Genomic DNA, 17,682 nt, shown 5'->3' on the forward strand with positions numbered 1-17,682 from the left:
AAAGCTATATTAGCCTCGTATCTCCAGTATTAACTGATGTGGCATCAGATTTTATTAATAAAAATCTATTTTAGTTTTGTATCTCCAGTATTAACTGATGTAGCATCAGTTTCTAGTAATAAAAAGCTAAATTAGCCTCAGATCTCCAGTAATAACTTTTGTGGCATCTGTTTCTCCTACTAAAAAGCTATATTAGCCTTGTATCTCCAGTATTAACTGATGGTGCTTTGTTTTGTTATTAATAAAAAGCTATATTAGCCTCCTATCCTCAGTGCTAACTGATAAAGTTTAAGATGATATTATTTGTTAGCTACATTAGCTCTGTAGCGCTGGTTTTATTATCGTATAGGTGTGATATTTAGTGCTATAATTAGAACTGAATGTAATGTATGTTACTGAGGTGCAGCGCTGCTTACTGTGTGATTTTAGATTGAAGCCGTGTGCAGTTTTTGGGTCAGTTTCAGTTTAGACTTGAGTTATTCATCCTGCAGAAACGCTGTGATGTTTCCACGCTGCCAGACGCTGGATTTAGACTGCTGTCACACTTTCTCCCTCAAGGAGGAGTTTTTTATGCATCTATTCATATTTTAAAAGCTTTAATTTGACAAACAGTCAGAAGCTGAAGCTTCTGGAAGGAAAGAGGGAAATGTTGGTGGATTCAGTTTCTAAAGAATATTTATTTATTATACAATAACAAGAGTTACTGGATAAGTTAAGGGGAGAAACCTTTTTATTCTTTTACTTTTTCTGCATAGTTAATGAGTAGTAAAGTGATCTATCAGATTATGAAGGAACACAACAAAGAATCATGTAGTAACTTAAAAACAGTGTTAAACAAACCAAAAAATACTCATTATTATTATTATTTTTAATTATTATTATTATTAGGATTTGAGGAGCTGTTTGTTAACTTGTGGTTTCTGAGGCTGGTAACTCCTGTACAACAGAGTAAACTCTCCTGATGAGTGCCAGTTTCATCATTATTTAAATTTAATTCACATTTTCAAATCTTTAAATATGCTCAGCACAACATCTGTCAGTTGGGGACTATACTATTGACACAATTCATGTTGCTATTATGCAATATACATTTAATTAGCATGTTGTGTTTCTGATTAGGTTATAACCGGAACCAAATCTTATTTTTAATGAGGAAAAGTATAAAAAACACGGCTGTGTTCATCACAATCCTCCTGCATAAGGATAAGCTAGATGGCAAAACAAGTGCGAGGCATAGCTAAAAAAATAACTGGAATAAAAAAGAACTATTAACCAGGACAAAGGAGTTGAAAAGTAAAGTATTGAGTGCGGAAAAAAAGGGCTCAATTCTTTATTCTTTACAGGCAGAGGGATAAAAGTGAGCGCCATGTTGCCTTAAATCTTTAAAATTTCTAAGATGGCTTTTTATTACAACAAGGTAAAGCAGCAGATACTGGGGACAAGAAAGCTACAGACAGGGATAACCGTCATCTTATTCTAATGTCAGCCAGCAACCAAGTGACCTACAAAAGGAATGGCAAAAGGCAGCTGGGGTGAAGTGCCTATTATGCAAATAAACACAAATAAATGATGCCAGGAGCCAATAGGAGAGTTGTACTTCTTTATCTTAATTTTTACTGTCTCAGCTGCTAAATTTAGGTAATATTTATTCACAATATGTGGTGAACTCTACCCAAATAAAGTGATTAGAAACTTCCACACAGCAGAATCAGTGTACGATACATATAGAGGCAATGAAATGTAGTGGATAATTTGTCCACAATATATTTGTTCTCTGGTAGCATAAGAGTTTTAATGAAACATAACTGTTTAAATAGCTCTGATAACTATCAGAAATAAATGCGATAAACAATAAAATTGTCCTTTTAAGACATTTTTTGCAGCTGATATATAACAATATAACAGTAATACAAGGCAATTACTACGCCTGTCAAGGTAACTATTCTTATTTTGACAGTATACAGCCCACTAAAAACCACTTAAAATGATGAGTATCTTTGATTTTACCAAATTGAAAACCTCTGGAATATAATCAAGGGGAAGATGGATGATCACAAACCATCAAACCACCAAACTGAACTGCTTGAATTTTTACACCAGGAGTAAAGCAGCATAAGGTTATTCAAAAGCAGTGTGTAAGACTGGTGGAGGAGAACATGATGCCAAGATGCATGAAAAAAACTGTGATTAAAATCCAGGATTATTCCACCAAATATTGATTATTTCTGAACTCTTAAAACTTTATGAATATGAACTTGTTTTCTTTGCATTATTTGAGGTCTGAAAGTTCTGCATCTTTTTTGTTATTTCAGTCATTTCTCATTTTCTGTAAATAAATGCTCTAAATAACTTAAATATTTTTATTTGGAATTTGGGAGAAATGTTGTCTGTAGTTTATAGAATAAATTAGAGAAGGGACCGCTCTGATACAGTATCGATATCGAGGCCGATATTGATGTAATTTAACAAATCGGATACCATTAGCCACTGCAGCTAATTCACTATGCTACGTGTCAAAATAAAAGCCTCCTGTGCAACCTGAGGAAAAAGTTAGTCTAGAGAGAGAGTAAATTCATGACTACAAAAACTCAACAAAGGTAAATGTGTGATTGGAATTGCTCTGCTGAGGTAAATGTATGATTAGAATTGCTCTGCTAAAGTAAATATATGACTAGAATATCACTGCTGAGGTAAATATGTGATTAGAATAGCACTGCTAAGGTAAATGTCTAATTCAAATAACACTGCTGAGGTAAATGTGTTACTAGAATAGCACTGCGGATGTATATGTATGATTAGAATAGCACTTTTAAGGTAAATATATGGTTAGAATAACACTGCTGAGGTACGTGTATGTTTAGAATAGATTTACTAAAGTAAATTAATGAGTACAAAAACTCAAAAAAGGTAAATGTGTGATTGGAATACCTCTGCTGAGGTAAATGTATGATTTTTTTTATATTTAATAAAAATGGAAATATTTAATTGAAACAAAACTATTGTTTTAATATATAAAGTGTATATGAAGTGTGTCAAATAAAGGACTTTAGAATGCATTTACATTAAACACACTTGTGTTTACTCTTCAAAGAGCTGTGTGTTCTGTTTCAGACTCATTATGTAACCTTAATCATAGTACCAATAATAAACTAAAAGTAGTATTTATCAGTATTTTTATCGGTATCGGCAGTTTTATATCAGTTTTATATCTGAATCAGATCGTAGCTGAAAAGTGGATCGTCCCATTACTAGAATAAAACAACAATGTTCATTTTACTCAAATATAAACCTATAAATAGCAAAGTTTACAACAAAGCTCACTCCAAAATAATCCATCCGTCTCATACTTTCACTCTCTCTCTCTCCATCACCCCGCTGTGCTCTAATCCAGTGTGACTCGCCCTAAAGAACGAGAGGAGAGCTATAATTGGTTAATTAACTCTGCTTATTCACTCATTCACCCCCTATCTCTCTCTCTCTCTCTCTCTCTCTCTCTCCACTCTGTCTACTGCTCACTCTATCACCCTCTCACTTTCTCCTCTGTTGCTCTCACGCTCTCTCTCGCTCTCCTTCATCCTCCGGGGGTCTGAGTGTTAATGAGCCCAACCACAGAGAAGAGAGAGAGAGAAAGAAAGAAAGAGAGAGAGAGAGCATTACCAAAGACGAATAAAACGCTGTGTGATTGTTTACGTAGCGTCTATCCCCGGAGATCACGACCAATCAATCCTGTCGATACGTTACTGAGTATATACCTCCAAAAGAAGAGAGAGAGAGAGAGAGAGAGAGAGAGAGAGCGAATGAAAGAGCGCGAGAGTAGAGGAGCTTTAAATGAACTTGGCCCAGAGGAGAGGGGGATTAAGTCGAGATTTTAGAGCGTATTTAGAGCGAGAGGATAAAAAGTACTGTGAGAACAGAGACTTTCCAGAAACACCACGACTATACTCTATATCACAATACCTACCGCTGAGGTAAATGTGTGAGGTAAATTCATTCAAATTCATTATGATTAAAAAAGCACTGCTGAGGTACATGTATGATTAGAATAGATTTACTTAATAAATAACTTAACTTAATGAAGGTAAATGTGTGATTGGAATACCTCTGCTGAGGTAAATGTATGATTAGAATTGCTCTGCTAAAGTAAATATATGACTAGAATAGCACTGCTGAGGTAAATTCCCAATGAGTATAGCTCTGAAGAGGTACAGGTATGATTAGGATAGTACTGCTGAGGTAAATTCATGATTAGTATAGCACTGTTGAGGTAAATGTATGATTAGAATAGCACTGCTGAGGTTAATGTATGATTAGAATAACTATGCTGAAGTAAATGTATGATTAGAATAGCTCTACTGAGGTAAATGTATGATTAGAATAGCACTGTTGAGGTCAATGTATGATTAGAATAGCACTGCTGAGGTAAATGTATGATAAGAATAGCACATCTGAGGTAAATGTGATTAGAATAGCACATCTGAGGTAAATGTATGATTAGATTAGCTCTGTTGAGGTAAATGTATGATTAGATTAGCTCTGTTGAGGTAAATGTATGATTAGAATAGCACTTCTGAGGTAAATGTATGATTAGAATAGCTCTACTGAGGTAAATGTGTGTGAGAGAGAGAAGGGCAGTTAAAGTGGGTCACGGGGAGACAAAGGGATGAACAGGTGTGTGTCCTCAATGCACACACACACACACACACACACACACACTGCCTCAAGCTGCTATCTAATACCCCAGAGTGTGTGTGTGTGTGTGTGTGTGTGTGTGTGTGTTCAGTTCTCACCAAAGGAATTTAACTAGCTTTCACAGAACGAGCACAATTCCCACCCTGTGTGTGTGTGCGTGTGTATAAGTGTGTGAGTATGTGTGTGTGTGTGTGTGTGTGTGTAAGTGTGTGTAAGTGTGTGTGTGTCCTAGAGCGATCCTTTAGGAGAGACCTTTAGGGAGTGGTGCTGTGAGACAAAAAGACACACACACACACACACACACACACACACTTACACACACATCACACACACACACACACACTCTTTCTCTAGCAGCATCTCCAGTCAGCAGGGAGGCAGCCTCATTATCATCAGTAAGTGCTGAGAGAGAGAGAGAGAGAGAGAGAGAGAGAGAGAGAGAGAGAGAGGGGGATAGAGGGAGAGTGTGAAAGACATAGAAAGAGAAAGAAGAAAAATGATAAATGAGCAGCAGAAAAAGTAAAATAGTGAGAGGGAGAGAGAATAAGAAACAGAAAAGGCAAAAAAAGAGAGATGAGAGGCAGAAAAGGAGAAAAGAAAAAAGAGAGAAGGAGGATGAGAGGCAAAAAAAGAAAGAAATGACTGAGAGAAGATGAGACAAAAAAAGACAAAAGAGAGAGGATAAGAGGCAAGAGAGAGAGGGAGCGAGTGATAGAGAGGATAAGAGACAGAAAAAGAAAAAAGAAAGGGAGAGCGGATAGGAGAGAAAAAAAGAAAAGAGAAAGAGAGGGATAAGAGGCAGAAAAAGAGAAAAGAAAGAGAGAACCAGCTCACAGAGAACAAAGAGAACAAAGTTTTGACAGGGTTCCGTATCCAGTTAAGCGAATACTAACATTAAATGTAGCAAAACGTTTAAATGTAGCATTCCCAAAACTAAAAATTAATACAATGTTACAAGTTACATCACCAGACCTTTTAAATACGTTTAATAAAAACATTCTGGGAACATCCAGAACACTTAACAGACTGGACATTAAATAAAGATGTTAAAAGTAACATTTAGAAAACGTTTTATACAGATAGCGATGACAAGAGAGGGATAAAAAAAGAGAAAGGAGAAAGAGAGAGAGATATAGAAAGAAATTTTAAAAGGTCTTAATTTGTAACGTTACAGGAAAAATGTTTTAGTAACGTTCTGAAAATGTGTATATACATAATTAATAATAGTTTGCTATTACTATTCTAACACAATGTTTTTAAAACGTTTCTCACAAAACATATGCAGCTGGGCGAATACTAACATTCTAAAAACGTTTAAAAGTAACATTCCCAAAACTAAATATGTGACACTGTTACATACAAGTGACATCACCAGAATGTTTAAAAACGATAAATACTTGACAGACTGAATGTTAAATAAAGATGTTAAATGTAACATTTAGAAAACGTTGTATGTAGATGTCTACGTAGCAGTGACGTTGCGGCGACGTTACCAAAACGTTTAAAAAAGATAAATAAAAACGTTCTGAGAACATCCAGAACACTTGACAGACTGAATATTAAATTAAAATGTTAAAAGTAACGTTTAGAAAATGTTTTATACAGAAAGCGAGGGCAAGAGAGAGATAGAAAAAGAAAGAGAGAGAGAGAGATAAAAGCTCTGTGGAGATGAAAGGTTTGTGCATCAGACAGACTGACTCAACTTCTCATTCTTCACTAACGTCTGTACTGTGTGTGTGTGTGTGTGTGTTCAGTGTGTGTGTGTGTTCAGTGTGTGTGTGTGTGTGTGTGTGTGTTCAGTGTGTGTGTGTGTTCAGTGTGTGTGTTGCGAGGGCTTTGTCCTCGTCAGTTTTATTCTCAGCACCCAGAGGAGTTACACCCCTCACACAGCCTCTAATTCAGTGTGTGAAGCTGGGGATCGGCGATACCACGGCAACACCACACCGACGCACATGAAGCCACTCGCTGAGATCTTACAGAGCCAGTACCACACAGTGTCTAATAAACAGACATGTGTGATCTAAACATCTAAAAATATGATCTAAAACACCACAGCAACCACCTAGCAGATAATGAACCATATCAATCAGCTTAAAAAAAAAAAACCTTATGAACCACACCGGAACCCACATCAACCACTCAAAGATGACAAGAACTTAACAAGACGCCAGAAACATCCTTCGATACCATATCGACCACCTTGCTCGCTAAAGTATTCGTGTCCTTTCGGACGTGTTCACATTTTGTCGCCTAACAACCACAAACCTGAATTGAAAAATGAATTTGATCGAGATAATCAAAGAAACTACATTTAATCAAATTCAAATCTGAAAAGAGTGTGATGTGCAAAAGTATTCAGCCCCCTATATCAGTATATCAATACAGATCCACCAGTTACAGCTGCAGGTCTTTTGGGGTTTGTCTCTACCAGCTTTTTTGAGATATTTCTGCCTCATTCTTCTTTATAAAACAGCTTCTGGCTGTATGTTTAGGGTCATCGTCTTGACGGAAGGCCTCAAGTCTCTTTTACAGCCTCCAACAGCTTTTCTTCTTCCAGGATTGTTCTGTATTTATTTATCTCCATCCATCTTCCCTCCATCAACTCTGACCAGCTTCCTAAATCTGTCCCTGCTGAAGAAAAGCTTATCCCCACAGCATGATGCTGCCACCACCATGCTTCACAGAAAGGCCAGATTTGTGGAGTGCAGGACTTACAGTTAAAGATTCTCCCACCTGAGCTTTTAATATACATTTAAGATTGTGGAATTAAGGGGTATGAATACTTCTGCAATACATTGTATAATCGTAAACACATTTAAAAACTACAGCAACCACCTAGCAGATATAACATACCAACCAGTAGACGACACTCAATAACAAGGAATACCACAGAGTAATAGCTTAGCAACCACCCTGAACACCACAACAACCAATTCACAGCACCGTATTGGTCAACAAATTGTAGGATTGGTATTTGTTATATATATATATATATATATATATATATATATATATATATATATATATCTGTTATATCTGTTCAGGAGAGAATTAGCAGGTTGGCATCAGTCTTGTAGTCCTTCTGGGCTCCAACTATTGAAGGAACTGCCAATATTTCCTGATGTTTTACCCCATCTCTGCTAATTGTGCTCCATACCTGGCAACCCGGGGTGTGGAAACATTTTTTTTCTTATTATTATGTAAACTGCTTTTTCATTGTTTAGGTTGTAAGTCACTATTATGAGATACTATCTCATGATTTTGTGATTATAAGTAATTATTTTGAAAGATTTTTTTTCCCCAAAAGCAAACACACTTGCTATCTTAGAATAATGACTTAGTATCTCAAAATAATGACTTAATATATACATATAAAGACATAGCAGTTTACTTGATAATACATATATTTTATTTTAGGTGGTGGAAATGGGCTTCCATACATCCACAAATAAAGATAATGCTTCAGTTTCTCTGATTTTGCTATTTATAGGTTTATGTTTGAGTAAAATGAACATTGTTGTTTTATTCTATAAACTACAGACAACATTTCTCCCAAATTACAAATAAAAATATTCTCATTTAGAGCATTTATTTACAGAAAATGAGAAATGGCTGAAATAACAAAAAAGAGCTTTCAGACCTCAAATAATACAAAGAAAACAAGTTCATATTCATAAAGTTTTAAGAGTTCAGAAATAATCAATATTTGGTGGAATAACCCTGGTTGGTTTTTAATCACAGTTTTTTTCATGTATCTTGTCATCATGTTCTCCTCCACCAGTCTTACACACTGCTTTTGGATAACTTTATGCTGCTTTACTCCTGGTGCAAAAATTCAAGCAGTTCAGTTTGGTGGTTTGATGGTTTGTGATCATCCATCTTCCTCTTGATTATATTCCAGAGGTTTTCAATTTGGTAAAATCAAAGAAACATATTATTATATATATATTTAGCAATTTTGTAATCTCCTAAGTCACTATTTGCCACCGTTTCACCAAGCCCTGCACCATCAGCCTCACCCCCACTAGGAAGACATCTGTCCCATCAATTCTGCTCCTTTAGAGGGTAAAATAAAGAAACAGAACGAGACAATAAACAGCTGGAGAACAAAGAGAGCAATAGCATTCCAGCAGCCTGCAGTTAACAATAGAGCGCAGTGAATAAACACAATAGGGTCAAAGCAAAGACTCGTCACGCCAGCTGATCACCGATCAATACCATCACTTTCACCAAACGCACAGAGTCTCAGACCAGCCAGCAGCTCCAACACTGATTAATCAGGAGGAACTCAGGAAAAATAACATTATTTAACCAATAGAAGAGTTTTTCTGTAGGTTTTTTAGTGTTCTGTTTAAGTTTTTTTTTGTGAATTAGAAGTTCTAGAATTAGAATTTTGAAGATCGATGGCGATGGCAATGTTTCAACAAACATCCCAAATAACCCAAATATCTTTTTTTTATCATTAGTTTAAAGTTTTACAACAATTTAGCAAGACCCAAGAAACACCCTGAAATACCACAGCAACCACCTATCAGATATATCATAATATAACAACTCCATAAAAACTGCAACCATCTAGGAAACACCCAAGAAGCAGCCTGAAATACCATGTTACCACCAAGCCAATTCCATATTATAACAACTAGCAAATACTGCAACCACCTAGAAGCACCCAAGAAGCAACTTAGAATACCGCAGTAACCGTCTATCCAATAACATATCATAAAAACCTAATTAAAACTGCAACTGCCTAGAAACACCCACAAAGCAAACTGAAATACCACAGCAACCACCTAGCCAACACAATACCATATCAACTTCCACAAACTGCAACCACCTAGACACACCCAAGAAGCAACCTGAAATACCACAGCAACCTCCTAGCAGATATGCTATTTCATAACAAGTACCAAAAATACCCAAGAAACAATCCGAAATACCACAGCAACCACCTAGCCAACACAACACCATATCAACTTCCAAAAACTGCAACCACCTAGACACACCCAAGAAGGAACCCGAAATACCACAGCAACCACCTAGCAGATATACCATATCATAACAAGTACCAAAAACGCCCCAAAAAAACACCCACAACACCTATCATATATACTACATCATAACAACTCCCAAAAACTACAGCCACTTAGAAAAACCCAAGAAGCAACCTGGTATACCACAGCAACCACCTAGCAGATATACCATAATATAACAACTGTCAAAAACTGCAACTGCCTAGAAACACTTAAAAAGCAACCTGAAATACCTTAGCAACCACCTAGCCAATACCATATCATAGCAATACCATGTTAACCACCTAGCCAATACCGTATCATAACAACTCCCAAAAACTACAGCCACTTAGAAACACCCAAGAAGCGACCTGGAATAACACAGCAACCATCGAGCAGATATAACATATCATAACAAGTACCAAAAACACCCAAGAAACAACCGAAAATACCACAGCAGCCTCCTAGCTGATATACCATATCATAACAACTCTTAAAAACTACAGCCACTTAGAAACACCCAAGAAGCAACCTGAAATACCACGTTAACCACCTAGCAAACATACCATATTATAACTCCCTAAAATTGCAACCACCTAGAAACACACAAGAAGCAGCTTGGAATACCACAGAAACCACCTAGCCAATACCATAAAACCCTCCATAAAAACTGCAACCATCTAGAAGCACCCACGAAGCGATCTGAAATACCACAGCAACCACCTAGCCAACACAATACCATATCAACTTCCAAAAACTGCAACCACCTAGACACACCCAAGAAGCGACCTGGAATACCACAGCAACCATCGAGCAGATATACCATATCATAACAAGTACCAAAAACGCCCCAAAAAACAACCTGAAATACCACAGCAACCACCAAGCCAATACCATATCTTAACAATTTCATTAAAACTGCAAACTGTAGTTACTTAAAAGTGTGAAACAAACCTGATGAGTGCCAGTTTTATCATTATAACAGCTTCAATGTTTTTTGCGGTGACTGCACTAATCTACAATGTAGATTAACACTATTTTAACATTTGAAAATAATAAAAAGCACTGAATTTATGGTGTGTCTTAAATGTAATCCTGTCGATGATTCCATAGCTACCATGTGTTAACACCCCAGTAACTGAGTTCTTAAGTGTTCTAGTGAATTACTAAAAGTCCGTAACTGACCAGATGTCCACTCTACTCTTCCTCCACCTCCAAATGAAATAAATCTGTTTTTCATTATTTTCTAATGAAGCTGTTTTTACAGCAGGTGTAAAACTCTGCGGCTCAAACAGCTGTTTTATTAGGATGAATCATAATCAGGTGTTTACTGCTGTTCTCCACACACCATTAACTCTCCATCACTACTGCCTGACCACCAAAACACCCTGCATTCAGCTGCAGCTAGCAGGCTATTCATCCAATCAGAACAGAGGATCTAATCTAATGATCTAGAAGTACAATACTGTTTGCTAGTGGGCGGGGTTTAAAGACTAAACACTAAATGATCCACTTCTGACATCAATTTTCACATCTAAACTATTAATAAAAAATCAATACTGTGTTTTAGAGAATTTATTCAGTATTGTAATACTTTAAAGGAGTTTATGTGTATATATATGTCTGTCCTTATCAGTACAGTGATGGCGGCGCTCGGAGCTGAAAATAGCAGCGTTTTTTTAAGCTTCTTTTTAAGCACTTTTTAAGTTATTAATGCCTCGTTTTAAAAGTGAGGGCTCTCCGGATTCTAGTAAGGAGGTGTGGAGCTACTTTGAGCAGGATAACGGTGTAAAAAGTGATTTATCAGGGTACATTTTGCCCTATTACGGCTGTTGTATAGAGTGCTGGGCAAAAAGTACAACATTTTTGGATCTCAGAATGCTGTGGGAGAGCGGAGGTGTGCTATTCAATAAAGGTTAGTACTTTTTTATCATGTTTTAATACACTTAGAATCAATTTTAACCCAGAGTTCTCCTATAAAATATCCATATTTTCTTCCAGATTTCACACCTACTTTTTGTTTGGTCTGGATCTTTGAACATTTCGGCTTGATTTTAACCAAAATAGCAGGTGGAATGAATGCCTACACTTTTAGGGCTAAAAATACCCTAAAACAGTACCGTACAGCTTGATTTAGGGCGTGTCGGTGTGTCTTTGCTATCGTAACGATGGGCAAAGTACACCTTGTGCAGCTCGAAACACAAAGCAAAAGTCATGTACTAATTATTTTAATGAATCATGAGTGTGTTTAATTTTGGGCGTAACGTGAAATAATAAACCAATCAGAGTGCTCTTTAAGAGCTCATCATTCTCTTTAAGAGTAGAACCAGGTGAGCTCTGTCTTTGGTGGATTGCTATTGTAACGGTGCAGCTACCTGGACGTGTTCAACAAACTCTTCTCAGCAGAGGAAACTGAGCTGCTGGTTGACGCTGTGAAGGAGCTCCAGCAGCTCATTTACGGGAACAGCAATGTTATTTTATTTACTATTCTGTTTATTGTTGATGTATAACTTCTCTGACTATCTCTGACTGTTGTCATGGTTTAAATCAGTCTGCTGAACACACCTCAATTCCAGACCACCACGCCCATCAGTGTAGATGTATATTCAGAAGCTCTGCTGCTGTTTAAACCAGACAGGTTTGCTGTGCTAATTTCCGTGTCCCAAACACTTGGGCTTCTCACAACCAACATGACATATATGACTAAAGTCAGATAAAGAGATCCCAGATGGGTTCTACGATTACATGGGATGTGCTGCTTTAGCCGTAAGTGTTGGGGTAATATCATGTTGCTCCATTAGCATTGCTAATAGAGGCTTTAAACACAATCTTACTTGCTATCACACTCTGCGTTACATTAGAACCAATGGATTCCATTAGGAAAAAACATAATCACATTTTTAAAAACCAGAAACTTAGATAAAGCTTTTATAGGAAAAATGTTGGGTTGAGGTTAACCCAGTACTTAAAGAGCTAAATGTTAGTGTAGCACTGAGGCTATGTTTGTGTTTGACTGAGAGAGAGAGAGAGAGAGAGAGAGAGAGAACCAGGTCATTAACAATAGCCCTTTGTCTGGCCTCGTCGTCCGTCCTGAACGTAGAAAATCACAGTAAATTCCACGCATTTCTATTGCTGCTAAATCTGCAGCTAAAAACAGCTAACCGCTAACAATAACACCACCACAGCCAGCCAGCCCACAGACCTGTATAATCATCTAACTGGGTCCAACTGGGTGACCAGCAAAGATTTAGAGCAGAATAAAGTATGTTTAAATCGAGTTTATTGAGTTGAGTTGATACAACAAACACATGTAGAAACAACTCAATCAAGCAAAACATTCAGCAGCTAACAGCAAACATTGAAAGAACGTTTAGAAACGTTTTCAGGAAGGTTAACCTGTAACAATACAGGAAAAACCTTCCAGGAACGTCCTGAAAATGTTTAACATAATAATGGTTTGTATCACAACATTATTAGAATGTTTCTCCCACAACGTTCCCAGCTAGAGGAATACTAACATTGTGGAAATGTTATGTAAAGCAACATTCCCAAAACAGAAAGTAGATGTAGAAAGAATGTCAATATTAAAATATTGTAGCACAACATCCCAGACAATACAAACAAAAAGTAACATTCCCCAAACATAAAAGTTAAAACACTGAAAGAAGTGACCTTGCAGCAACGTTATAAAATAAAAACGTCAGACGTTACAGGGACATTCTGAAAACCTGTGATATAATAATGATTTTTACCACATCATTAGAGCGTTTCTCACACAAACTTTTCGAGCTGGACAAATGCGAACATTGTGGAAAGGTTAAAAAGTAACATTCGCAAAACATCCAACAACACAATTCCAACATCTGAGTTTAAAGAGAATGCGGTATTAGACGTTTAACATTCACAAGGCTCGTCACCTTTAGCCTTAAATTCCTCAGCTGTTTCTAAACTCACAAACATCAATATATTAGCATTACTGAAGCTAATAACACCCCTGAAAATGCCTGTAAGCATTTAAAATAATTTATTATGTGTATATATATATATATATATATATATATAGGAATGAAGAAAGAAATCCAAAATATATATAGCTACATACGCCAGAACCGCTAGCATACTGAGCTATAGTGCTAAAAGCCTTTTGGGGTTAATATGTAAACATGCAGACTGGCATTAAAACTAGAGTATAACTAAAATAGAGTTTAGTTCCAGCTGCTTTAAATGTGTACAAGTTTATTAGCAGATTTAAAACCGTTCTTTTTAATTTAAACTTAAACCATTTTCTTTTCCAAATTTAAAACGTTAAAGTTTCAAATTCAAACTGTCATTTTTCAAACTTAAACCGTTATTTTTCAAATGTAAACTGCTACTTCTTAAAATAACTGTTACTTTTCAAATTTAAACCGTTATTTGCATAGGCGTTCTAACTGTTAAATGCCTAAAAGTTCAAAAAGTTGTTTTATATTTTCTAGAGTAAGAGAGTACCGATTTTTTGGGGGTTAATGTATAAACATGCAGTCTGGCATTAAAACTACAGTATAACTAAGGTAGAGTTTAGTTTCAGCTGCTGTAAATGTGAAGAAGTTTATTAGAGTTAAAAATGAGTATTCAGAATATTCAGTAGCAGGTGCTTCAACATCAGCTCAACGTCTGAGAACATCTCTACGTCTGAGAACTCACTAAATGCTTAAAACTAAAGTTTTAGAACCAGTAAGAATATTGGCTGTGCCAATTAGAACTGGGCAGTACATTTTTATTGTATAGATGATATGATTTAGCTTGAATATGAAAGATATCATCAATGCTTAAGAAACACTGACCCAACTATACATTTCATTAAATAATTATTTTTCTCATTTAAATAACTCCCTGATGGAAATTCCACCTCTAGCTGCTACTGGTTTCATATGGTCTTGATGGTCTTTATTGGTAAAGGTGGTTGATGAGGTGTTTATCCAGACATAAACATACCCTATACTGGTTTACCAGTTGTTTACACAGCTCCTGGGCAGCACAGTGTAGTTAGCTTTTATTTTGGTCACACTGGTCAACCAGTAAGGTCAAGCTTGGCCATCCTGGTGGTTTGGATTGGTCAAGTTAAGTTGAAGCTAAACCACCAAACTCAGATAAAATAAGAATACACTATACTGGTCAAGTGCTAAACAACCAGCATAACCTGCTTTAACAAGCAGTTATTTTTATTTAAACAGTTATTTATTAGCATTAAACGGTGGTTTAAAAACAGTGACGTGAACACTTATACATACAAAGTGCAATTTGATTGCAACTAAATGCAAATTTAAGACCCTACTTTTCAAATATAACTGTTTATTATTATTTAAACTATTCTATTTTAATTCAAACTTAAACCGCTTTCTTTTTCGAATGTAAACCGTTAAGTTTCAAATTTAAACTGTCATTTTTCAAATGTAAATCATTATATTTCAAATTTAAACCGTTGTATTTTAAATTTCAACCCTCATCTTTCAAACTTAAACCGTTATTTTTTTAATGTAAACTGCTACTTCTTAAAATAACCGTTGCTTTTTAAATTTAAACCGTTATTTGCATAGGCGTTCTAACTGTTAAATGCTTTAACCTTCAAAAAGTTGTTTTATATCTTCTAGAGAAAGAGAGTGCGGATACACCCAGCTAACCTAACACAGTTACGAAGCGACAACGTTGTGACAACCCATTGTTTTGGTGCCCGCAACGTCGTCACAACGTTTGGGAAACGTTGTAGCGGTGGGTTCTTACTGTAGCTATAGTTTACTAGACATACTGCTACACAGTTATTATTCTATATAATTAATATATTATTAGAAACGTATTGTTATGTTACTTAGTGTTACTGCATCTTTTTAATAACGCTACTTTGTTACTTTTATTGCTTATCCCCGCGCGCCCCGTCCCCCGACATCCGTCCCCCGCGCGCTCTTACCGGATTGGAGCGTGGACACACAGCCCCACTCCGCCTCGCGCTCCCAGCACGACTCCCACAGGGACAGCGCGTATCCCTCCGCCGTCACCCACGCGGGGCTCACGAGCGCCACGACGTCCAGACACAGCGCGAGGAACACGCACAGCAGCGCGATCAGCTTAAACGGTCGGAACACGCGCACCTCGTTCACCGACATCCTCGCGCTCACTGCACTGGCGAGCGCGCGACCAAACTTCAGCCCGGACTGGACAGGGGGGGGGGGGGGGGGGGGATGGGGGTGGGGCCAGAATCACCACCCGTTTTGTGACAAACCACGCCCTACGTGCGCTGCGATTGGCTGGGAGTGACAATGCCCCTCCCACATCTTATTATATACATATACTGTAGGCCTATACAGCGTATATAATAACCATTTTTATATAAAATAACAGTACATGCAACATTATTCAATGACAATGTTGAGCACACAATTATATACATATTTAACGAACATAAATATAAAATAAAAATGAAAATAAAAAAAATCGACAGCTTGTACAGTGTTGTAAAAACTAGCAGCACTATCAGCTACACAACTTTACATTTGTTTTGTTTGTTGTTTGTTTTATCTCAATCCTTTTTTTGTGTTCAGTAAGAGAAATCCCGCCTGTTTTGGGCTTAGACAAGTGCTTTAAAATTAGGCTGATGTATAATATATCTGATGTATAAGTTGAGAGGACCACACACAAGTGATCACGTCTGTTTTATAAGAACTGAATATAGAAGTTTGGTACCACATTACTCCAAAATGATACAGTAATATCACTTGAAACATATATTTTGAATACATGAGAAAGATATCTTTAAGATTTTTTTTTTATAGATCTTTTTATTGAAAAATCAGATATACAAACAGTACATTGTCATTATGTTTACAAAAGATTTTTCGTTTTTTTTTTTTTTTCGCACTCAAAAAACCCCAGCGCAAGAGGATGATATGCATGACATGTACTCCATTTCACACCAATCTGTATCTACGGATTGAATCCAATGTGCTATTTTGTGGAAATTCGCTGCCCAATAGTAAACTCTGAAGTTTGGCAGAGCCAGCCCTCCTTCCACCTTTGATTGTTGTAAGAACTCCTTCTTAATCCTAGGGTTTTGACCTTTCCATATGAATCTAGATATGAGTTTGTCAAGTTTACTGAAAAAAGACTTTGTCAAGAAAATAGGAAGGCTCTGAAATAAAAATAAAAAATTCGGTAAAACATTCATTTTAATGCAGTTTACTCTGCCTGCCACGGTCAAATGTAGAACATCCCATCTTTGCAAATATGAGTCCAACTTAGACATGAGTGGTGTTAGATTTGCATCAAAGAGATTATTAAATGAAGGTGTTATGTAGATACCCAAATACTTAAATCCTGACCTAGAAATATGAAATGGTAGAGCATGGTCTGGAATTTGCATAGCTAGTTTGTTTATGGGTAAGCATTCACTTTTTGTTAGATTAAGTTTATACCCTGAGATCTGACCAAAATTATGCAACACTGAAATAATTGTATTAATGGAGTTCAATGGATCTGATATGTAAAGCAATAAATCATCTGCATACAATGACTACTTTGATTCCAATCCCCATCTTCTGATACCTCTTATTGAGGGTGTTGATTTAAGAGCCAAGGCTAGTGGTTCTATAACCAGTGTGAATAGTAAAGGGCTCAATGGGCAGCCCTGTCTGGTGCACATTGAACACATTGCAAATAATAATATCCTGTATCCCTTAACGTGCAAAACGTCAGTCATACCTAACACCATTGAAGCTAGTGGTACACAGTAAGAAACAAAAAGCTTACCGTCCACAAGAATACAAGAATAAAGGGTCCAGTCTACCCATTCATCCCCAAAAAGTGCTATCCCTCCTAACTCTGCTAAAATAGCAGCACGCAGGATTCTTCCCTCTTCTGATACTTCCAAAAACTTTCGTTCAATAACCTCACTCTTGAGAGAACTCCTGAATTAAGACATAAAGAAATAAAAAAAAAAAATAAGGGGGAA

The 17,682-nt window shown here is 36.7% G+C and overlaps 1 protein-coding gene across 1 annotated transcript in view; it reads right to left on the reverse strand.

The window, feature by feature from the left end:
• Positions 1-15,879, reverse strand: part of LOC103035402 (transmembrane protein 47) — a 34,230-nt gene extending 18,351 nt beyond the window's left edge. The window contains exon 1 of the mRNA XM_022686644.2: positions 15,646-15,879. Coding sequence (XP_022542365.2) covers positions 15,646-15,841 — 196 coding nt within the window. The 5' untranslated portion in view covers positions 15,842-15,879. The remainder of the gene's footprint in view (positions 1-15,645) is intronic.
• Between the last annotated feature and the right edge of the window lie 1,803 nt (positions 15,880-17,682).

Source organism: Astyanax mexicanus, chromosome 1 (assembly GCF_023375975.1).
Source record: "Astyanax mexicanus isolate ESR-SI-001 chromosome 1, AstMex3_surface, whole genome shotgun sequence".
NCBI classification, from domain to species: domain Eukaryota; kingdom Metazoa; phylum Chordata; class Actinopteri; order Characiformes; family Acestrorhamphidae; genus Astyanax; species Astyanax mexicanus.